Source organism: Nyctibius grandis, chromosome 1 (assembly GCF_013368605.1).
Source record: "Nyctibius grandis isolate bNycGra1 chromosome 1, bNycGra1.pri, whole genome shotgun sequence".
NCBI lineage: Eukaryota > Metazoa > Chordata > Aves > Nyctibiiformes > Nyctibiidae > Nyctibius > Nyctibius grandis.
In genome coordinates, this window is record NC_090658.1 from 99,346,976 (window position 1) to 99,372,804 (window position 25,829).

General features: G+C 36.2%; 1 protein-coding gene across 1 annotated transcript in view; it reads right to left on the reverse strand.

Moving 5' to 3' along the window:
* The window catches only part of ADGRB3 (adhesion G protein-coupled receptor B3), a 492,392-nt gene that overhangs the window by 285,733 nt on the left and 180,830 nt on the right, over nucleotides 1-25,829 (reverse strand). The window contains exon 2 of the mRNA XM_068399003.1: nucleotides 4,658-4,768. Within this exon, the coding sequence (XP_068255104.1) occupies nucleotides 4,658-4,768 (111 nt within the window). The remainder of the gene's footprint in view (nucleotides 1-4,657; nucleotides 4,769-25,829) is intronic.

A 25,829-nucleotide genomic window follows, 5' to 3' on the forward strand; every position in this document is an offset into this window, starting at 1 on the left:
AGGAGAGTCATCTAGCATTTGAGAGAAGTTCCCTGGCAAAAAGAAACACTTTGCTTACCAAATTTTAACCTGAACAGTGGGATGGGAACTTTGGTTTGATCATTTACTGTACAGATCTGCTCCTTGCTTTTGACCTACAGGTATGCTAAACTCTTGGATGCACTAGAACTCATTACTGTGTACAGTACATACCACTATGTTAAAAATTGTCAAATGTGATTTATTAATACCGTACATTTGAATAGCATAATTTTTTTATTGTTGAGAGATGATAACACATTATATAATTTCTATATTTTGAAAGCAAGTCAAAGCATAAAGTCTGCTTGCATGGTTGTTTAGGGAAGAATGCTTAAATTTAGTTTCCACGAACAGCCACACACACAGTTCTGGAATTCCTTTCCCAAAGATATTCATGTTCAGAAAACTGTATCACTTGAGTAGTCTCAGAAAGCAAATGCAAAAATAATGTGAATATACGTCACTGAACAATTTGAGTAAATAATTGTGAATTCATGTTCATCCTCTTCCATTAAAAATCAGTATAAAATGGCATGCTGAAGCCTTTATTACACCCTTGATTTTTAAACCTAAGTCCTTTCTGAAATAAATGGGATTTTCTGCTTTAAAATCAGTGGCATGATACAACCTTCAGTCTTGAATAGCTTGCTTAAAATTTCAGTTATCTCAATATGCCTCTAGTCTTCCAAAAGTTTTGTTATTGGTCACAATCAAGGGAACGTCTGCAAACCAGGAAGACTCTGGTGCTGTTCTTCCAAGAATGCAGCAAATGATATATTGTTTCTTGAAACCGTGCTTTTGTAGCAAGCATCTGTCCAAGCTTTTCTTTTTATTTCCAGAGGCCAATCATGAAACCTTTGCAAAATGCTTGTCTTTGCTAGTCCTCTAAGAAGCAATTCTAAGGCTATTCAATGCTTTTAAAAAAATGTGCTTCTTATTAAGTAACAAGACAGGATTCTTTATAATTAGCACACAAATCCCTGTGCTTTTCATAAAATTATATACAATTCTAACAATTTCTATGGACAAGGACAAAATAATGAGGTTTTATACCTCATCAAAGGTAATAATTTTCTTTATTTGTTAGCTGAAAAAATTATAATCACTGATTATTTTTTAAATCATTTTTCTGATATGAATTTAGCATTTTGATTAGGTTGTTACATGGCTTGAGTTCAGGTTAGACCATGTAAATATAGCTAATATCTAGGTATGCAGTAACAATTATACAATGTGTACTATAAGCCCTATGTACATGATAAGAATACTTGTATTACTATGGGTTTCTAGGCTAATATTTTTTGTCTTTTCCTACATGTCTGAAGTTTAACTTTGCCTTTGTTAAAATGGTTTAGATGAAAGGTCAAACAGCAGAAAAAGTCAAAGCTATGTTTCTCAAGATGTTCCTCATTATGTAAAACAGCCATATATACTCAGTGTAAATTATTCATTGTCCAACACAGACAAGGTGACAGTGCATAGCCAATAAAATATGGAAATGAAGTATTAAAAATTTAAAATTTTTGATATCTTAAAGTGATTAAAAGTTGCTCTTAACCCTTAGAATATGATGAAAAATAGCAGTAACATGATACTAAGAAGTGTGATTGTATTGAGGGAGTTTCAAAATTAATATTAATTATTAAAAGTTCTGAGCATATATGTACTGTCCATTCACAAAAGGCAGAATCTAGCAATATATTTCAACATATGTAAAGGATAGAAGGCTTAAACATTTGCTGGAGCAAGATCCTCCACACTAACATGATATATGGTGCAAAAAGAGTGAAATCAGAGAAAATAAAGAACAAATTTATCTCACCAGCTACTCTGCTTCCTTTTGCACAATGCATTATGATTTTTTGGTAATTTTTTATTTTTCAGAGTTTTTCGTACTGCTGTCAGTATAATTATTACTTATTTTAAAATATTTTAAAGGAGAGAAACATCTTTACAGACATATTATACCATAGTTAATAATTTTTAACTTAAGAAAAGAAAGACTTCTTTATTTTCTAGAATAAACCTCGATTGCCTACATAATCTGCATACACCTTCCCTTCTTTTCTTTATCTCTTTTCCATTTTTCATTTTCTGAAAGGAAAATTTCAAAAGGGCTAATTTTTATTTTCTTTCTAGTTTTCAGTTACTTGAGAACTCTTAAATTTTTATACCTATCGTATTACACCTACAATCTCAAATTAACTATTGGCAAACTACCAAGCCCTTATTCTCCTCTGCTGCTCAACATGTAAGAGGAAATGTAACTTACTGTACGGAAGGTCTCATTGATCTGTGTAACACTTACCTGTATTATACTCTCTAAATCCCATAACACCTAAGGGAAGGATCAGTCCAAACACATAAAATGACAAATATAGGACAAAAAATTATTCACACAATATTTTTTTTAATAAAATGTTTTACTGCCTCATATCACTCACAAGAAACAGGAAAATGCATATTTTAATACCATATTTTAAAACTCTTCCATTCCCAGCAAAATTCGGTGGATTAAGTCCACTATTCTAACAGTATTAAATGCTTTTCATAAATCTTTTCCAGGACAGTTCTCTATTCCTGTCTCTCTGCCTTTTTAAACCATACAAAAATTTTGTGGCACTTTTGCATCTGTTTTATTACTACACAAAATAAAATATTAAACAGGTTTAAAATATAAGAAACCTCATAAACTCAGTCTCCATTTACTTTAAAGGCTATTAGGCTTCTTAGTACGTGGGTAAATTCATGAGATAAATATGTTAAAAAAACCCTTATGAATCAGTTTAAGAAGATATCACATTAATTATATTGCAAGAAAAATGAATGCATTAGAGGTGAAGAAAATATGCAATGATCACAACAAATGAAAATCAAAATGAAGAAGAGATGAAAATTATTATGAAAAAAGAGTGCAGTATTACTTAAAACATGTTAACCTACAATATGTAAAATATATATTTCCTCGAAGTTGGGCACGTAAATTTATATGCTCTGCTGAAATATCTCACATGCTTTCAGAACAGGACCTTGAAAACTAAGCCTGTATAATTTTGAACGTTGATCTCCCACTCCACACACACAATCTATCAGAAGGTGATGGCATAAGTAAGTGCTGCATTTATAATGCAATTCTCTAACACCCATAATAGATGCACTGCAATGCATGACTAGAAATTACCAAATAGAAGTTTTACCTGATAACATGAAAGTTTTAGGGATTTATATGAGGAAATAAAACAGATCATCTTACTTATTTTTGGAGTAATTGTATGAATTCAAGAAGGAGCATAAAAGCAAAGGTGTTATTCTATGTAGAAAGAAACTAACACTATAAGTCGGAGCTAGGTATGTAAGTAATAAGTTTTACTTGCCTAAACAAAAACTGCATGGAGACCAAGAGAGTTCTAGGCTCCCTTCTTCCACTACCTTTACTTACAGAAGTATCAACTGGGAGTTAGCCATAAAAGTAATCCTATAGATTAATAGAAGCGGAACAGTCTTTTTCTTCTTCTAAATTCTTTACCAAACAGATCTACACTGATTGGCTATAATTGTATTTAGATTACTTAATATATTGATTTCTGCAAATCTGTTAAGAAGCATCCTACTACTAAGGAAGTCAACATGCAACATAACTAGAAGCAATTATAGTTCTTTTACTGCAGTGAATATAAAACTGGAAGCATTATGTATGACTGATGCAGGCATATTTTCTAGGTTAGTAACTATGGAATACAGAGTAAGTTGTTTCAAATCCATACAATAATCATGGGGCACAAGATTTTCAATGCAGTAACTTACTGGAATGGAGTGTGTAGGGAACAGTTAGAGAGTTAGATTTTACCAACAGATACACAGCTCATTACTGATATCAAAATGGGCAGTAGTTTCGGCGTATGAGAGCTTAATTCAACTCACCGCTGAAACGTTATCATTGACCTGAAAGGCAGCTGTGGTCACTGTTGGTAAACAAGCTTTTTTTTTTTTAATTACTTCAGCTCTAGGTTTGTAATATCATTTTGGTATCTCTATCTAAAGAAGATAAAGTTGCTCAAACAAAATAAGAAAACATGTTTTAGATTAAAAACTGGTAGATAATTTGCACATCCAATTAAAAACTATTTACGGCCAATTTCATTTAGCAATTATGAATCTGGAAACTAGAGAATAGAGTTGTGGTGGTGGGCCAAAGATAGTAAATGCTGAATGAGTGCACATTAAAGTCACCCTAGTAATTAATAAATTTGATAAAAGCCTAAAGCTGGGATTAGACCTCAGTCTATTTAAAAAGAAATTCTGAAGCATGTTCTTAACATCTTCTTTGAAAAAAAGTTAATATGTCATAGTAAGCTGTCCTGTGTCTTGTACGTGTGAGACTGCTTTTACTACTGAAGAAATCCATGCTTATACTAAATGATTCAGTTTCTGCATTCACAGTGCATGTTTTTGTATGATCTACCTAGTTCTCAGCTACTTTATTTATGGACTTTAACTGGTGGAAAAAAAATAAATGCTTCAAAAAAAGTATATCAGCTTAGAAAACTGACAAATATGCAGCAAAAGATTATGGAAACATGCAGTGGTTTTGCTAAAATTAACAACAGTAAATAGAAAAATGTAACTGATGTATTACCAGTTTGTGCCATAAATTTAGCAGCATCAGCTTGTTCCTGAGGGACCCTTTTCTCATGAACAGATCGAGGTCGCTGACTTTTAATTGTATGATCTCCCATCATTCCAAATTCTAAAGACAGAATAAAGGTTTATGAAAGCTTGTGTGTAGACATTTCTCAAAAGTCACATACTGTCTCATGCAATATGTTCCTTAACATACCTGGAAGTTGCTGGTAAGAGTCAGGCAAATGATCATGGCAGTTAACATCAACTTAACTTTGCTACCCTCAGCTTTTAATAAATACTTAAATTTGTGTCTGCATATTTTCAAACATGATTTTATTGTATGAACCAACATTCAATGTAGTGACACATACTATAAATCAGCTGTATGACATGGGACAAAAACAATTATTCAAATGCAGACATTTTATTCCTTTATTTTGAATCAGTGCAAACCACACCAGAAAATGATTGTGACAGTGTTAGACATTGCGGTTCTATGGCAGAGCCTGCTGCTCCTCCAGAGGGCTTCTATTTCTGCACTCATCTAGCAGATGAAGCCTTCAACAGAGATAACGAGTCTTCTTTGGGAATGGTGGCAATGTGAAATAATAATAATTTAGCCAATGAACTCCTTAATTTTTAGGCTGAATCCAGCAGAACAAGTGCTTGTGAACTGTTTCCCTCTGAAACCTCTCTGTTATAAAGACTATACGTTCTATCTTGCCCTCAGTATATAAAAGAAGTCCCCATTGCTTTTAACAGGGAAATTCACATAAAAATCAATGACATAAAGGCCCAGAGTGTGGGAGACAAGAGTGCTTCATTTTTTGACCTATCACTGCTGTCATTTTCCCTCTCTGGTCCTGCACAAGCCCCCTAGCCTTCTACCTCAGAGTCCATTTTTTTTTTTTCTGTGATGAAATGTGGAGGGTCCTTTGCACTTAGAGGGGGACTGCTGTGACTTCAGCACAGTTCTCTCTGGTCCTCCCAGGCACACACACCTGTCCGCAGCTTGGTGCTAAATATTTGGTTTCTGTTGGGACTCTAATTTAGGAAGTGTGTGCTGGGAACCATGGGTTAACATCGAAACTACTTCAACTACAACCACATGAAGTTTCTGATGAGGCAGAAGGTGTCTGAAGCACTAGGAATATAAACATTAACACCTTTCTGCTGTAAGGTTACCTTGCAAATGCAAAATTCAAAATTCTTCCCAATTGGCAATGACATGAAGATACTAAAACTTACCTTCCTGCCTCAAAAGATGAAAAACATTATATAAGATGGAAATGCTACTAATAAATATTATTTGCAAACACATTGTTTTGATAAATCATTAAAGTAAACATACTTAAATTTCTTTTTAGAGTAAAGAAATAGTAAAAGGCAAATATATTTTTAAGGTGTCAATCAGCAGAAAGTGGGTTTTTTTCCTTTCTATTATGGTAATATATTTCTCCAAATTTGTGTTTCTTTTTGTAAACATTCATTAATGGCACCACTTAAAATATAAGTTTAATTATTAATGTGAAAACAGCAATGCAGTTTGCATTCTAAAGAGAATATCTGAAAATATAATTAATAAAATATATTTTGAGAATTAAACATTCAACATTTTTAATACATCCCAGAATACACATAGAAGATAAACAAATTATATATATATATGCATACATATATATAATATATATACATATATGTATGTGTATACATACATGTGTGTTTTATCAAAATTTATAAATATATTTTTACAAAATACATATCTTCTACAGCTCCTCTGATTTAAGATAGCTTTCTATTCTGTGGGAAATTTCTTACTATAATTAAAGTTTTACAGTCAATATTCTAATGCAAGTTAAGATCAGAATGATACTTTTACAGTTTTTACAAGGTGCAGTACAGATGACCATTTAAACTGTAATTAAGAACACGGTGAAGGACAAGAGACTACATAGCTTTTCCCCTGAAGAGGCTGTGAAAGCAAAGCATGTTGCCTTGTTTGCTGCCTGCACACTGCCTGCTTGTCAGGCAGTTTAGAAGATACGGCACCATTCTTGCAGAAGACTTAATTCTATTTTTTAAGTTACAGAGTGCAATAATGGGAGACCTTTGCTAGAGGAAGGCTTTCCAGAGGCATACAGGGAGGTGGTGAATGCTCTGGTCCCAGACCCACAGCATCCCGTGCTGGGCACAGGCACACGCAGCGTCCTGAAGGACAGAGAGCTCTGGTGAAGAGGCAAAGGAAAGTCTGGGACATCAGTTTTCAGGGTTGTGGTTTATACCCAGTATAGCTCCATTCACAGTGATGGAGTTGCTCATGAATATCACCCAGCAAAATGAAATACAAGTCATTGATGCAGGATCTAAACATGCGTTGGCTTTTTTATTTTTCCACTTAGAAACAACACATTTTTAATTTACACATTCAATTCACTTCAACTAGTGCTGATGCTCTTTGAGATGCACTTTTCAACTAATCTCCCTTTGATTATTAAGCATTTATATAGTAAATATATAAATATATATTAAAGATAAATGTTTCATAACAAAGATTAAAATATTTCTTTATAAGTTTTGTCAAAAAATGGAACCAGACTTATGAAGTGCTCTCATTTTCATACTCAGCTGAAGAATTTAACCAAATGCTGCATGAGAACAAAAGCGGTAACAGGAAATGCAGTGTACTGGCGTGTAAGGCCTCATCAAAATTCAGGCCTCATAAGAAAAGAAAAATAAGGGTCAAGTACATTTTCGTAATGGGATCACAAGTGTCCAGTTTCTGTGTATAAGTACAAACAGTGCTCTCAGAATTGTTCAATCTAAGACACTCAACAGTAACGCATTTTTTATAAAGCATTTTATAATAAAATATTTTAATTAAGTGACTGCTATAGTTTACAATAATTACTAAATAGAATAAAATTTTCCTTTGTTTTCAGATCCTGGCTAAATAATAAATGTAGAAGATGAACCAGTTAAACGTTTGTTTTCCCTCAGTACTTCACAGAGGAGAAGTATTTAAATGCTTTCTGGGCTGGGAAAGCATTTTAACCCAAGTCAACCTAAAGTATGACCAAATGGCACAGTAGTTTCAAGGACCTGTTTGTGTGGGAAAGGTGATAGGGTCCGTCTTACTCTAGCTAGTATCTGGCATAGAGGTCTCCTGCAAGGTCGAGTCAGCATGATTCAAGATCTGATGTCTGGGATATAATATTGGATGTTTGAATTGACATTCTGAGTAAAGGAATTTTTCTCATTCTCTTCTCACCTAGTTCTTGCTGCTGAAAATAAGTTTTCTAACCCAGAGGGAGCACATTTTTGCAGACATCAATTTCTGAAGAGAATTTTTTGGTGATGCCTGTCCTAATTTTCCCTTGGGTGAAACAGGACAGTCCTTCTCTGCTTTTACCTCAAACATTGATATTAATCAGATTTTTTCATTAAATAAAGAGAGAAAATGAATCTTTTCAGCAGCAGGCAGGTACATGGCCTGATCCAGTAATCGCCTATCACAGAATCACAGAATCACAGAATGTTAGGGATTGGAAGGGACCTCGAAAGATCATCTAGTCCAATCCCCCTGCCGGAGCAGGATTGCCTAGACCATATCACACAGGAATGCGTCCAGGCGGGTTTTGAATGTCTCCAGAGAAGGAGACTCCACAACCTCTCTGGGCAGCCTGTTCCAGTGTTCGGTTACCCTCACCGTAAAGAAGTTTTTCCTCATATTTATGTGGAACCTCCTGTGTTCCAACTTGCACCCATTGCCCCTTGTCCTGTCAAGGGATGTCACTGAGAAGAGCCTGGCTCCATCCTCAGGACACTTGCCCTTTACATATTTATAAACATTAATGAGGTCACCCCTCAGTCTCCTCTTCTCCAAGCTAAAGAGACCCAGCTCCCTCAGCCTCTCCTCATAAGGGAGATGTTCCACCCCCTTAATCATCTTCGTGGCTCTGCGCTGGACTCTCTCTAGCAGTTCCCTGTCCTTCTTGAACTGAGGGGCCCAGAACTGGACACAATATTCCAGATGCGGCCTCACCAGGGCAGAGTAGAGGGGGAGGAGAACCTCTCTCGACCTGCTAACCACACCCCTTCTAATACACCCCAGGATGCCATTGGCCTTCTTGGCCACAAGGGCACACTGCTGGCTCATGGTCATCCTGTTGTCTACTAGGATCCCCAGGTCCTTTCCCCTACGCTGGTCTCCAACAGGTCTGCCCCCAACTTGTACTGGTACATGGGGTTGTTCTTGCCCAGATGCAGGACTCTACACTTGCCCTTGTTATATTTCAGTAAATTTCTCCCCGCCCAACTCTCCAGCCTGTCCAGGTCTCTCTGAATGGCTGTGCAGCCTTCCATTGTGTGAGCCTATGTGACTCCAAGTTAGGCCTGGAGACATGAAAGGGTTTTAATGCTTTTTATTACATTGTTAATGCTATAATCTACCTACATGAGAATAAAACTCATAAAGAAATACCTCAAAATGTAAATAACAAATAGCATTACGGAGAGCCTTGAATGGATCATTTTAACCAGACCGTGACTTATAACAAATCATAACATATTCCAAGTATTTGTGAAAATACTGGGGTTAGTTATCTGCCAAAATAATTTATCCTGCTGTCAGAGGTCCTTTGGTGGCTATGAAAGTACAATAGTTTCCTGCAATAAGATGTGTATTCTTTCTCCCCTCAGCTGTACACAATGGATCAATTTTTGAAAGTATTTTAGCAATGCATGTCTTAATATGCATGTGGTTTATCATTTAATTTTACATATAACTCTGAAGCATGTAATATAGTTCCATGCCTTCTAAGAGTGGGGAAAAAAAAAAAGAACAATGATTTCTGAAATGCCAAAGTTTACAGTTGAGTATTATTTACAACAACTCTTATCTGTAGTCCCATTGGGTTTACCTTTATTTTTATGTTATGTTATGGGAATTTTTATTCCTATTGAGTAACCTTTTTATTTTTTAAAGGAGAAGCTAATATCTTGCAGCCAATGTGGGTGTACATTTTTAGGAGAGAAGAGAGGTGCCATGTGCTCTCTGTAGAAACAAAAGAAAAAACATCTGTTAACAGTATAAAAATGCAAAGTAGGAAGACAGAGCAATACAAAAGAAAAATACCAGCTTTGCAAGGTTCTACTCACCAATGGCTAGTCTTTGCTTTTTGACAAATGGATAATCATTAAAGTTAAGGTACATGTCAAACAGATTTTATGCCTAGACTGTTTAATAATATTTGTAAGGCTGTTATTTATATATCCGAGTCATTACATGACATTATAAACCATGTTGGTTTGGTTATTTTTATGTCACATTTCATGGAAACTTCACATTGTAAATGTATTGATCTCGCTGTAGGCGTAAAATCTAGTATGAATTGTACTACTAATGTCACGGAACACACTGGCATTAATAAAAAAACCCTTTTTCAGCATAGTAGATCATGACGACTGTATGAATGAACTGCTGAACTAAAAAAGTGATTCTGAGACCTTTAGGGTTACTCCTTCAGGGTGTGTAAAATGTAAAGCAACCTCTGAGAGTTGCTGAGCATCCTCAGTGTGTACTACCGCCTGGAAGGTGAGATGGTCAGCAGCTCCCTGAAGGCTGCACAGAACCTTAAAAGCAAGAAAAGGCAATTGATTCCCCAAAGTGACTGTCATCTTCTTCTCTCACTCACAGCACTCCGGCAATGTACTTCATACTATCCTACCCACTCCTGAACCGTAAATAGTCAAATGAGTGTTTTCAATTACTCTTGACTATGGAATGAATATTAAAGGCCTTGCAGCCAGAATGTGCATTAATGCAAACTGCCTCACGTGCAGTAGCTTGGCATCCTGTCTGTGACACCACACAAATGTTTTTTCCCAGAAATTATGCAAAACGCTAATGTAAGTCTCAGGTGAAGGGGAAGAAGGAGATGCAGAGGGAAAAAGGAAGAAAGAAGAGGGCTATAAAAATATATAAAGAACCAGTTTGTTTCAATTAATTTTTGGGACAGAACCATTAACCAATTTCAACAGATCTGATTAATTGCAGACTTCCAGGACCTTGAAAAAGTTTCTTGCACATTTAATGTCTTCATAGCCCGTTCTACAGTTTTTCCCACAAAGATACTAGTGCAATATGCAGCAGTAGCAGTACTTGAGGTTTCTTGTCCCACTTCCAGCTGGTCAGTACAATTTCTTCTGGTCACTAGATGGCAGAATGTGTGTTGTCTTAGAAGCACAAATTTGCATTGAATTGAGAAGCTGGGACTTTCTGCTTCTTTTTCATTATAAAATTACCTCCCGTATATATTAAAAAAAAATAATTCATTACATTCAAAGGACTGAGGAGTTTTTGTTTGCTTTTTTTCTAGTTCTTCTTCTGTAGGGCTGGAGTCAAAAAAAAAAAAAAATAAAACCAACGAACCAAACAAAGCACAAGCTGCAGTTGTTTTTTCCTTACAGTAAACCCTGTGACAAAAGAGAAGAAAATCCCAGGAGCACCCCCTTCCCTGTCTCCAGCCCTGCTTCACTGTAGCAAGGCATCCAGGCCCCACAAGGAAGTACCTGTTCTCAAATGCTGCATTGACAGGACACAGAGCTTCAGGGCATCAGTGAGTATCGTCACTCTGCAGTAGAGACGTAAGCTATGGCTTTCTATGGGAACCCCTTAAAATGATATTTCCTCACCAGGCAGGCAAGTTGCCAAAATGGCACCATAGCTGTTAGCTGAATTAGATTTCCATGGGAACCTCCTCTTAGTAAATGTGGAAAACTTTCTTAAAACAGTCTTTGCCTACTTCCTATGTAGATCCTGGTCCCATAATAAATCCTCTTTTGGCTCTCCGAAACAGTATAAAAGAGCTTTGACCAGTTTCAAACTGAATGGAATAATTTATTTCACCAGAGTGAATTAAGATCTGAACTGAGCTGTATTCATGAACATAGCGAGAAAGATATCCTATCACTTGTGAAAAGATGGAGAGGATTTTAATAGTAGTGGAAATATGAAAGGCAATAGTATTTGTACTAACAAAGGCATTTTTTTATTGTAGTACACTGTTGTGTTTTATTGAGTAAAAGAAAAAGGTTAACATTTGTAGTAAATTAGATACAAGATTTCCTTTTGCACACAGAGATATACTAATACATACATGTATGCACTCTTTCATCTTACAAAAAATTAGGAAAAATAATTATGTATTCTAAACAGTCAACACATTATATATACGTAATTAGTTTGTGTTTGTCTCTAGGGAGACCCATTTGCTCCTAGGAAATAATGTTGGATTAATACTATTGCTGCTATTTTTATTGACATAAGAAATGAAATATTACTGAATTAAAACATGAATTGTAGGACAAATCCTGATGAGATAGACTTTCTTGTGGCAATGCAATCTGCCATCTCTCTGTGCATCTCTGCAGTGACTCCCTTGGCCAGCCATTATCTTCAGTGGGATCTGAACCTGTTTATTCATGGTTACAGATTTGGTCAGTGAAGAATATCATAAAGACATAATATTTACTCACTTTGCATATGCACAGAATGCTGAAACTGTGCAAGCTCTATTACTTGCCTTCCTGGGCCCAATTGCTCATCATCTTATACCTAGGCAGGAGAAACTGAGCATGTGAATCTAGTGAAGTGACTCATAGCTGTTCAAAATGAATGTAAAATGTCACCACAGCAGGTAATGTGTTTTCACATGTGCTTTGCAGAATTATAACTAAGCAAAGAGAAAAAGGAGGGGTGAATGAAAGTCTAAACTGCGGCTTTACCCGTTTATATCTCTACTAAATCTCACATATTTTATAATCATCATGGCCAGTATGCAGAAGATGCTCTGTAGTTCACATTTTTCCCATTCAAATATTTCCCTAGAAATCCCTCTCAAAATGTTTGTATTCAAATAAAAATCATAAAACTGATAAAGGAAATTTACATTATCAAGTTTAACATTAAAATCTTCTAAATTCAGCAGTATATTATTCTGTCATATTCCCTATTGTTCTTTCAAGAGATTCATGAATGTAATAACGGATTAAAAAATGAAAACATTGCTTTTTTAATGAAAGACTTTAAATGCATTCTCTTGTAGTATTGTCATCATTTTAATGTTTCTACTATAATAACTTATTCATATGTATCCTTTAAAAAATTAAATCATAGTATCATAATAATCCTTTGTTATCTTCATTACTTTTTTTTACATTTCATACTACTTCACTTCTGCATTAAGTATTTTGCTTTTGTCACATATTTAATTAATTGAATTATTGATACGGTTAGCCAGTGCAGTAGTTCTTTCAGAATAGTAGCAAATTTATATAAACAATCTCTTTTTACTCAACACTGCAGCAAGCTACCTAGATATTACACACAGGCTAGTATGTGCCTCTTTATTGCTCTACGCATTTACAACTCAAAAGAAGATGACTGAGGATAGGTTGTAATTTCATAAGCTATTCTTCAATTCAGTAACTTCGTTCTCTTTCCTTTCTGTTCTAGAAACACTGAAAAGTAAGTAAAGATGATTGTAGAAAGCAGGATTCACAAGGACATCGAGACCATTTCCTTGCCCTGCAACTATTTACTGCAGACATTCCTGCAGATGGTTGCCTAATCTTTTCTAAATGACAGCAGCATTCACTAAAATTTGAGATAAATTATCTATGAATTTATGATAGGGAAATTTACAGTCTGTGAAACATTCTGAAGCTGTATGAAGAGAAGGAACAAGAATCAATCTTTTAAATAATAGGTACTGCAAAGTCTACTCACTAAGCACAGTTAAACTGAATGTGGGGTGGTTTTTTTTTAGAATGGAGAAGCTAAATGATATTGCATGCTTTTTTAAGAGCGTTTTCTTGTCCTTGTTTAAGTCTCCACAAAGCTGGCTGTTCATATACAGACATCATGGGTTGCTGCTAAATTTTATCAGAGGAGAGGAGAGGAGAGGAGAGGAGAGGAGAGGAGAGGAGAGGAGAGGAGAGGAGAGGAGAGGAGAGGAGAGGAGAGGAGAGGAGGGGAGGGGAGGGGAGGGGAGGGGAGAGGAGGGGAGGGGAGAAGAGAAGAGAAGAGAAGAGAAGAGAAGAGAAGAGAAGAGAAGAGAAGAGAAGAGAAGAGAAGAGAAGGGGGAAGGGAAGGGAAGGGAAGGGAAGGGAAGGGAAGAGAAGAGAAGAGAAGAGAAGAGAAGAGAAGAGAAGAGAAGAGAAGAGAAGAGAAGAGAAGAGAAGAGAAGAGAAGAGAAGAGAAGAGAAGAGAAGAGAAGAGAAGAGAAGGGGGAAGAGAAGGGAAGGGAAGGGGGGAAGTGAAGGGAAGGGGGAAGGGAAGGGACGGGAAGGGAAGAGAAGAGAAGAGAAGAGAAGAGACGAGAAGAGACGAGAAGAGACTAGACTAGAAGAGAAGAGAAGAGAAGAGAAGAGAAGAGAAGAGAAGAGAAGAGAAGAGAAGAGAAGAGAAGGGGGAAGAGAAGGGAAGGGAAGGGGGAAGGGAAGGGAAGGGGGAAGGGAAGGGAAGGGGGAAGGGAAGGGAAGGGAAGGGAAGGGAAGGGAAGAGAAGAGAAGAGAAGAGAAGAGAAGAGAAGAGAAGAGAAGAGAAGAGAAGAGAAGAGAAGAGAAGAGAAGAGAAGAGAAGAGGACAAGAGGCTTGGCTGCTGTAAGCTGGCCTGGTTCTACCCAGCCAGGCCAAATTCTATCAGCTGAGGACATGGTCTAGAAGGTCATTTCCAAAACCATAGATCTGCTCTGAGCTAGGAGGTTTATGTAACCTGTTTGCAAGGATTTTGCTAACCAGCACTGGCAGGTTAACGATCACAAGCATGCAATTTCAAACACACTATTCCACCCAGTTCAACCTGGGAGATGTGTGTATGGCACAGCCCCCTGACAGGTAGAGTGTTGCAATGGTTTCCAGAACGGACCTGGAACATCTTAAAAGGTCTGAACTCTTATGGTGACACCTATGGCCTTAACAAATAAGACTCATAAATAACTCTTTTCTAGTTAACAGAATTACCTTAATGGGAAAACATGACACAAATGAAAGGAAAACCAGCAATTCAAAATTTAAACCTCAGAACAGATTTTCACAATAACTAAATCCTTCCTTCAGAAATACATGCATGGGATGTTAAGTATGAAAGCACATAAGAGATTTACCTGAAAACTGTCAATGAAAATCACTTGGACCTATATCTTTCAGGATTTTTTGAAAATCCATTAGATTTTTTCACTGGATTTAGTAAAAGCACACTCTTCTAGGTCTCTGAGAGTCTCTTTTCAGGGTCAGACTCACAATTCATTTAATGGTTTTAAGGACTCAGATATCACACTGAGGCTAAAACGCAGTGTTCTTTACTGCTACTTCATAATCCACACTTAGAAAAAATATCTGAGCTCATCTGCTAATATATCCTTCCTACCTCTGTGGCCCATAGCATCAGAGAGGAACACATGGTTGGCTTATTTGACAGGTGTTGTCCATGCAATGCCTCTATAAAAGCAAATTAACTGTTCAACTGCAGATCTGAGCTAAGCAATGCATAGTTTGTCAGCCACCTCTTAGGGAAGTTCACCCTGAAACCTGCATTAAAGAATACCAGAGGTGCAAGATTTCTCTCCTCCTTAACACCAGATCAAATACCTCATGCCAACATACAAAAAAATATAGTAGAAAAATTGACCTAAGAGCAGATATATTTGATGGGCACAATCTATTGGATCATAATGTACTATTCTTAACACAGGAACAGCAGCACTTTACTGGGTTGAAAAAATGAATCCATTAGAATTAGTGAGATTATGATGATGATGCTCTACAGGTCTACAAAATACACAGTTTACTCTGAGAGCCATCAGTATACTTGGGGTTTTTTTTGCAATATATATATTTTTAAAAACTTTTAAAAATGCTGTTCTGTACCTGTGGCAGAGATTTCTACTCAGTCATGACAAAGTGCCTCCTGGTCCAGTTCTCTGATTAGATTAGAAAACAGTATAAAACACAATCTAGTCAACATGACATTGATACTCATATGAGGGAGAACGATGGAGATGACACTACTGAAGTGGTATCATCCTCAGAGGTGGAAGGGCATGCCTGTCTTGCATCAATAAGCATCAAAGTAACTGATTTTAGTATCATTTTTTCTACATCCCTACATGATGTCAGACACTTGAATCACTTCTTTCAAAATTCTCATGCATCTCCTGCAAATATTACTGCAACTGTCTATACCTTTTGACCTCCAGAGTGATTAATGGAAGTGTACTCTATGAAGAATTGTGGCCGCTTTCCCTAAAGATGTCAATAATAAGGACCATTAAAAAACATCCCTGATGGCTACGCAAAATACATCTCATGTAACTCATTTCAGCTTGTAAGCATAATATGCAACATGGTTACCTAAAATCTGTCTTAGCTCATCATGGTCCATCATTTGAAGAAATGATGCCAATAGTCAACATATATGAATGTCTGGAGACTGCAATCAGGGATTTTTTCAGTGAAGATGTTTAGTTCTGGACTTAGAACTATAGAGTTTGTGATACACATTAAGCTGGGAACTCTGACTGTAGCTTAAGTAAATGCATTCTCAGAACGACCTATCGCTTATGGAAATAGATAAACTAACATCTCTTTCACGGAGAAGTCTGCAGTTAGTGGTGTTTTATTAGTGCAAATAGACTTTCTCTTAACAGCTGGAGACCTACAACTGGGATGTGTATCATGGCTCTCTAAGAGAGGCTTGAGACTGGAATCTCATTATGCTGCTCCTAACTATGAACCTTGTTTGAATTCTCTCCAGAGCTACTTGCACATCTACTCACAGATATCCTATAAATCTCTCACATTGCCTCTACTCTGCTGTCTAGAAAAGACTGGAAAAGAATGGGCTCACTAGGGAGTTCAGTAAAATAGCTACAAAAATATATTTTATATAAAGATATTTTCAAACAAAAAATTGAATTTGCTTCAAATTATGTTTTTACCTCTTGTGTCTTGGCTCTTTGAAAATATTCTAATGATTTAGTTACCCTGAAAGAAGTGTTCTCAAATACAGTCTACTGTAAGCATGTATAATGGAATATTTATGGTAAGCAAATTCTGAATTAATAAATTAAATTATGCTCACTAGAGACTTAATAGTATATATTCTGATTGTCCAATCAGGAATCAGAATCAGAACTATAAAAGCAGTATGTGTAGTCACAGCTAGCCAATATGCATTGTAAGCTGAAAACAAAAAACAGTGAGCATTGAGGAATGGACGAAGCGTTTGTGGGTGGAAATAATGCTTTTTTTTTAGAACAGTGAAAGTATTGGGGGAAAATAGGCAGATTTTGGGCACACATGTTTTCAGCTCTGAAGTAGAAGCATCAAACTTCAAAGCTCCTAGGTGTTTTATTACTGCCACTTACAAACCTTGCCTTGCTTATGTACTTAGACTACCATGGCTCCAACACTACTACCACAATGAACATTCAATTAAGTGGTTAACAGTTAACTTCAAAAACAGAATAAGGCAGAAGAGATTATAAAGTCAGAAATTCAGAAAAAAAAACACTATGTTGACCACAAAAATTATACAGCATGTATTATTTTCTTCAATCTAGTCATCAAGAGTGTGTTAAGTAGCCTGAAAAGCTAATGTTGAAGCTCACAAGGTACCAGTTCTCAGAAGAAGACTACAGAAAAAGAATCCTAGCTTTAGACCTAACACAGAGACTACTTATTCTGATCTTGTGGAATTATTATTGATCTTGTGGAATAATTTTTACATTTTCTAGGATATATTTAAATTTGATCTTTTCTTTTTATTAAAAAAAAAGAAAGAAAAAAAGTTACTTCAAAAAGGTTACTTCAACTTGGCATTCATTCACATCTCAGCGTAAATAAAGTACTTCTAAAAACCAAAAACTTATGATTTTAGAAACAACTTTCAGCAAATAAGAATACAATCCTGGTTTTAAAAATCATTACTTGCCTGACACATAAGTAGCAAACTCTACTGAAATCTATTCAAGGAATCCTAGGTTTCAAAAGTAACGTTCCATTAGTTTTAATGAAGGTTTTGAAAGTGCTGTAGCAATGGGTCTGCAAAGCCTGACCGAACTGGAGTGCTCTGTGCCAGAACTGACTTTGGAGCCCTGAGGTAGTTTTATCTACAGTCAGAGCAGTTTATTTCCCTGGATAACTGCAGAACCCATTGATGCAAGACATGGTTATACAAATGCCCACATGCTAACATATGTAAAACATCCTAAAAGGACAGTCTGGGTGCACAAGATCTACCTCTGGGAAAAGGGCTTGGTGCCACATGACAGCACATGTATAGAGTTTAGGCCATAGAACAGATGTTCCCATTTCTTACTTCCATGTAATTTATATTTTTTAAAAATCATTACAAGTTCCCAAAAGACATGAAGAAGCAATTTTTTATGTAACAGATTCTGTCTAAAAATAAGACATTAATGCTAATACACAACCACCTATATTGGTAATCACAGTTCGCACCTATATATAATTTTGATCACTTTATGTGGTGCATTTCAATTATTCTTTCCCACTATCAAATGAATAGACAAGTCTAATTCTGCTTCATGTTGTGGTTTTAATACTGAATATCAGAGTAACATCATCTACAAATGACAATACTTTCACTTCCACCAGTATAAATCAAAAGTCACGAAATAACGGAATTAAATGTGTGTATAACTGCTGTGTGATCAGAATTGGCACCAGACAGATTAACTCCTGTAGTTGTGAGCAGCACACAGGCCTGACAGACCTAGAATAATAATTTATTATTTTCTAGCTCCTTTCTCTGTGTTCTGTTAGGCCATGTGGATTCTTATGCAGTACAATTTAATCCTTCAGATTATAGGAAAAATTACAGCTAGCTAAAGTGTGATTTCACTAAATTCTTATTCACGATGAGGTCAGCTTGGATTTGCCTCTAAGTGGCAGTCTTTTAAAAGGTAATGACAATAAATTATTCCCAATATTAAAAATAGGGAGTACAATAATCTAGGAGAAAAAGTGACAGTTGGGAGAACGTCTTCTGTTGTTGTTGCGTTCTGCTGTTCTCTTATTACCCCAAGACCCACCATTGTTACTGGCATGAAATGTTACAGTTGTATGCATGGGGTATGTACTAAACTGAAGTTAGGAATGTCATCCACTATACCTTTGTTACGGGCAGTTTGCTAAAAAAGCAAGAATTGATTAAAAATTGTAAAACACTTCTGGAGAGAAAAATTATTATATATGATCACTGGACTACTGGTGCTTTTATGGACAAATGCGTGTAGCAATCAAGAAGTACACAAATATTAGTCCGAACAGAAGGTACTATTTGAAGTACATAAATAAGATGCAAATTGTTAAATACAGTAATTCTTGCTAGCCCTAGAGATAACTCTTTCTTTGTTTGAGGGAAGACAAATCCCTTAGCTGGTATTTACAGTTGAAGCAAATTTTGGGCCCTGCACCATTTCACAAACTAGCTGTAGATCCAGAATTGGGACTAATAGTTGGAGAAGTGCAATATTTTTGTGGCCATTTAGCTCCTTAACTTTGGTAGTCAAAACACTGCTTAGGGATTCCAAATAAAAAGACTTAAAAATTGAGGATCTGGGGAGAGGTTCTGGCCAAGTCATAAAAAGCCTGCATAAACACCACTACTTCAGGGTGTAAATTGTTGGGAGGGAGTTCCTTCTGGTTCCTCTCATGCCCTCTGCAAGGAGTAGGTGCTCTCGCGTCTTAGAAAACTTACAAAGTTACTCGTAGGAGACAGAATTTGGAGTAGCAGAAAGGAGACTGCTGCAGGCTTCAGGGCATCAGGAAAAGCAGGAGTCCTATGATTCTTAACTAAATATGTAAAGAAGAATGTCAGACAAGCAAGAAAATGGAAAAATAAAAAAAAGGAAAACAAAGGTATCAAAAAAAGAAAACATCTTTTCAGAAGGAAAGAAATCACATATGCATACATGTCTGGATTGGGTCAGTCTGGCTCTGCTTACTGCATGAGGACTTTGTAGGGTTGAGGAAGACAGAGGATAACTTAATCATCAGGGCTTCTGTTTTCATTGTCTGTATCTGAACTTAATTCGGAGCATCCTCAGGGTATATAAGCTGAGGTACTGGTTTTTAACTGCTTTGCTTAACTAAAATTTTAGTATGTTACATATATATATTTAATTTTATTTACATCACTATTTACTATTACCTCTAAGCTAAGTAACTTCTATTAGAAGAAAAATGTCACAAACAATTGCAGGTGATTATATTGGTACACTGTAACAATATGCAGCAAATGAACAGGCAAACATTAAACCTAATTCAGGACTGACTGTACTAATGCTGTTCCAGTGCATTCCTGTGGGCAGTAGTGATACTTTTCATATAAAGAGCTTATTTCATAAGAAAGCTGTTTCAAGGCCAGAGTCATTGATTAAGCTAACTAGGCTAGGAGTTTCAGATAAAAGAGGAGAAAGGAGAAAGCAAGAAGAATAGCATTTTGTAAAAGCTGAAAGAGCTTAATTTCTTTTTGCGTATTATAGCTACTGTTTGAATTTGAATTCTAATTAAAAAAACCTCACTGAAAATAAAACAAAAGCCCTGAGTTACACACTTAATTCAGCCCCAAATATTTTTTGTCTGTCTCATGAAGCAAAAAATCAGTTATTCTAGAAATTGTATCAGTGAATGAATTTGTAAAAATAGCAATTAAAAAAACTTTATTGCATCTACTTGAGCACACTAGGATTTACATTAAAAGTAAATTATTACTTCCTACATTAGGCTTCTTCATAATAAAAATAATAGCAACTTTGTCAAAAAGAAATAGAATAATCATAATTATGTGGGATGTAATCCAAGAATCATAATTACATCGAGCATATACAGGGATAAAATGTTAAAGGCAATAACCAAATGATAAGCAGCTCTGAACCTTGTTAATCCCACTCCATAAGGTTGTTAAGAAATGAACATTTCTAAATTTATACCCAATATGAAATAGCAGTTAAGAATCTTTGAAACCCACGTATCTCTTTATATTTCCTATTCCATATACTTACGCACTGATGGAAAAATCGTTGATATTTTCTGCATGTGCTGAGGACGAATAAACTGAGCCACCAGGAAAGTGAGTACCTAAAACCAGTTATCTTATTCTGCTTCAGACTTGGCATACTGCTTCATGGCTGTGAATTTCTATCATGTCCAATCTATTGATGATGCTGCTTGTCAGCTGCAGTTTTCATTAGGAAAAAGGAGTTACAGCTGACGGTAGGGTTTGTAGGAGTTCATAAATATTCTGCTACTGTTCAAAACTGCTGCAAGGAACTAAAAGTAGAGATTGGCTGCATTTTGAACCCACATGAAAGCAGAGCTATTAGACTATAAAGCATGATCACTCAACGTGTTAATTAAAGAATAAAACCTACCGAATTAAATATGGCGTATTTTTTCTGACCTGGTCCAGGGCAGAACAACAGTCCAGCTCTTCTATTTTTGCTCCTAATCAGGAGCTCTGCATCTTCATAACCCTTCCAACGGGATCTCTCTGAATACTGTTTTTGGAATGGTTTTATAATGTAAGGGGTGAATAGCGCATGTTTGTCTCCACTGCTCCTGCTTCCTTCGGTGACTTGAGCAGAGACCTGACCTGTGATCCTGCCAGGCCATGGGACCTACTGCAGTGCTCTCCGTGGGGAGACTGATGGCTGAGCGCCAGGCTGCCCTCAAGGAGCCTGTTCTGCGGCCACTGACAGCCTGGTAGGATATTTTCCTTGATCATCAATATAATGTTCCCTAAGCATCCTCTGCTTGTATATCACTCTAAGGTCACTTTGATATAAATAACCAGTGACAGATGAGGCCTGTGGGGTGCTTGTTAGAGAGCCTGTGGTAGATATTTTATTTGAAGCCTGATCAATCGCAGCACAGCAAGGTTCTGGAGATCTATACGTGTCACTGTAGAACCATAACAAGACCTTTTCTTCTTCAGCCAGGGTCCGCAAAGCTCCTGCTTATGCAGAGTTTGGTGAATCCAGTGGTCTTCACCTAGAGACAGAGAGACCACCCAACCTCTGGAAGAGAGCACTGTCTCCCTGTAAATAACTACAATCTCATTTGGACCAAGATGACTGAAGTTATGGAAGCAGATTTGATTGTGAAAATGGGAGCAACGTGCTTACTTCTCTCGAGTCAGTCAGTTTGGCTGTCGCAGGTGCCTGAATAGCATCTGCACCAGGACAACAAACAGGCCCTCCTCCAGTGACACATCTGCAGGAAGCTGCCGCTGCTATGGCCCTGGGGTGTTAGGAAAGGCAAAATATAAAGCTGTTCTGTGCTGTTTGCTGTAAGTCAACAAACACAAGGGAATATTGGTTTAGAAATATGGCATCTGACATAGAAGATGGACCTCAGAAAAAGAAAGACAAACAGACATTTTTTTAAATTAGAGGAAGGGTGGGTGTTTTTCTTAAGAACAATGGGAGGCCTGTTTTCTTCTACTTATATATTTATTATTCTTTCTTTTAGAAGAAAGTTATCCCAGCGGTAGTGCTTGAGATTCATTAGTGTCATTTAGAAATCTTTCCTTTTGATAAATGCTGTATACATATTCATGTGATTGTTTCATTGGAAAATTGTTGCCCAACCAGCTCAGGCTACATAGATTACTGTGAACTTGAGGACCCTAATTTTATATTTTAATTTCTCAACTTTACTTTCCCACCCATTGATACTTGTTTCTTTTTATTGTTATTGCCTTCTAAAAGCACTTAATTTCAGAGGCTTTTCTCTGCTTCTTCTAAAGTTTTCAGGTTTCTTTGGTATGTAAGAGCCTCTGAGCTGTACAGTTTTCCACAGTACTACATGTGGCTGCAAAAATACCTTATGTCCTCCAGATCTGACTTTCTATCTTCTCCCCTGACTTGCTATTTGTACACCTAAAGTCTGTTCCCCCCCTTTATGTACCAGCATCACACTGAATTCATGTTAATCTCTCTAAATCTCTCCAAATCTCTCCATTAATCTAATTAATTAATTTATTAATCTCTCCAAATTCTCAGGTCACAACTGCAAGCAGGGCGGGTATAGATTTTTATTCTTGATTATGAAAGTAAAACACAGCACACCAGAATACTGAAGTCATCCAGCAAGACTGCCCCATCCTTACTTACCACTCTAGTAATTGCTTTAGTCAGCTGTGGCCTTATATCTACTCTTTAGGAATACTGAAAAGACTCAGACTTGATACCGAACACTGAGGAAACCTACTGTTAATCATACTACTTTAAGATCTACTGGTGGGTCGTGTTGCCTTTAACTTCAATGTATCTATACACTTTATCAACAACATGTAAAATAACTCAAGACAGATAACAGCAAAGGAAAAGTTTCGTATCTGGTATTCTCTTTGTTGAATGGCATTAGTTGTATTTCTGTATAGAAAGTAGTATTAGAAACTCCACAGTAAAATATTTATTTCTACATTTTCTTGGGAAATACATACAGATTTTCAGAAATATAAATCTCCCACACCAGAATCCACAAAATACAGTCCAGTCCCAAGTTACCACTTACTCTATAAATGCTATATTAACAATGGTAGCATTTCAATATATCTTTTAATGATAAGTATTTCTCATCTAGCAATCTATAAATAAGAATTAGGACACATCCTCATTAGACATTAACCAAAATTCATTCTTGGTCTGTCAGTTCCATTTCCACAAAGGCTTTCTGTAACCTCTTGTAGGGAAAGCAGCTGACAGTTGCTTGCCCACCTAACTTCATTAGGCTTCAGAAAAGTTAAGGGAAGCTCCACACTTGTGTTTAGCACACAACACATAGGTCTCAGTCACAGGAAATTGTTCTTGTACACTTTCAAAAACATATATCCATACATTTTAAATAGCCCTAGGTTTCTACCCATATCAACACATCCTGTATCTACAGCACACATTCGGGGGATTATTTCTTCTCTTCCGAAATCAATTTGGTTTATTTTTATTTTATTTTATTTTATTTTTTGTTTTGGTTTGTTTTGGCTTGGTTTTAAGGTATACTAAACAGTCCTGCTTAGTTCATCTAGATAATTCCTTCCTATGATACAGATGTGATATACTGCAACTTTGACACAGTAATAATCACAAATAGGCAGAAACAGAAAACCAGTCAGTACAGGGAAGTTTGACAGAGCTGTACCTTTACCTTCAGCTGCTCAGTAACTAAAAAAAATACACATACTGAAGCATATACATTCACAGACATCAGTAAACCTATGAGACAGAAGCACACCTCAGATGGGGAGAATTTCATTTGTGGAGAATTTCCTGCTCTATTACTATGTAGAGTTGTGTCTCAAAGAAGGAAGAAGTATCTTCTCTACTCTTATGTTACTCCAAAATATGAACACCTAAACACACTATGTAAATAGAGCAGAAAAAGTAAGATAAGAGCAAAAAAAGATGAGGAACTATAAAGGGTGGACAACTAGGATCATTTTGAAACACTAAAAGCAATGCAAATCAGTTTGTGTTATATTTGCAGTGATCCTTCCCCACATAGGCCATTTAAAGCGAATAAATGCAGCTAGTTGGAATGTAATGTTGACAGATCTATAGCTCTTTAGCCTTTCTTTTCTGTTGCCCAGTCTCAACCTGCCTTAGTAAAGATCATTATACCGAGATGACTAAAAGGAAAAGAAACAGTCTCATGTGAGGAAAGCTGTCAGTTTACAAAGACGATTCGTTTTTTTGTGTCCTTTAGGCTTTCTCTCCATGACCTTCCATGTACATTTGATGATTGCCTCATGTCTCTCCTTCACACAAAACCATTGTGTGTTTATATTTGGGAAGGATATAAACAGTTTTTCTAACTTCAAGGTACATGTATTTTGTTCCTGTTTTATAAAAAGAGATAATATCTATGAGAAATCTTATCTACTTTGTCTTATTCATTATATGTTTCTTCCATGAACATAGTTTATATTATTTTAGTATTACAGAGAAGTATGCCTAACATGACATCAGGAAATAAATTAAAAGCCCTCTTTCCAAAGTTACATGGGAATCCTCTTTCCACAAGTATATGAGAATCAAGACTTCAATTTTTAAGAACCAGAAATATCTTTTCAATTAAAATACTTATAACATTACAATATATTTTGAAGAAATTTTGAGATCATAAATTTTGTTCTTTCAGGGGCACTTCCTACAACACAGAGACATCATATTACAATTAAGCTCCACATGATGTTATGGCTCACTAAGTACACTAATTATTCAAGACTATTCAAAATATACATGCCCCAATGTGAGCCAGAGATGACAGAGTAACAAAAACTACAGCACAGCAGCTGTGTAGGTGATGAGCGAAGAACTTTCACTTGGCTTGAAAAAATATTAGTTATTTTTTTCCTTCATGTGCTGGAAATGTCTCTCACGCTACTGTATCTTCTACTGAAATCACAGTTGAAACATACTTAAGTCTTCTACAGCTGAATCATGGCTTTATTTACATGACTATTTCCTCAAATCTGCCCTTGGTCAGATGTTTGCCTATAAACACATATATTTGCAGGACATATTCCTTAAACCTTTTGGCCAATTCTATGCTTTGAACAAACAGATGCTAGGATACTTTCTATAAAGAGAATAAAAACTAAGATATAGTAATAACCATAATCACATTTTCTTAACCTGTTATGCATGGCCCTATATTATACTTGCCAATATAACTACATTCATTCCAGTGATGCCACGCCTGATTGAGTGTTATAAACATGTAAGTAATCAAGAGAAATTCAAATACTGCAGCTAAATCTTTAGCAACATTTACTACTTCATAGGAGAATTTCCCATCTTTATGTTACTCTGTCTTTAAAACTGCCAGAGAAGTCAAGACATTGCATATTCTACATGACAATGAAGCCATCAATGTCAATCTCATTCTCTGAACAGCTATGATCTAAATTAAAGGGAAAACATCTAATACGCATATTAATATACTTACGTGTGCATCTCAGTGTGACCAAGCAAGTAAAAAGGTTGTGTACTGTCATTCCAATATGTATGCAGCTCTGATTCTCCTTGTCTCACTACTCCTTCTCATAACTCCATTTGACTTACCATCCCAGCTTTCTGTCTAAATATATAAT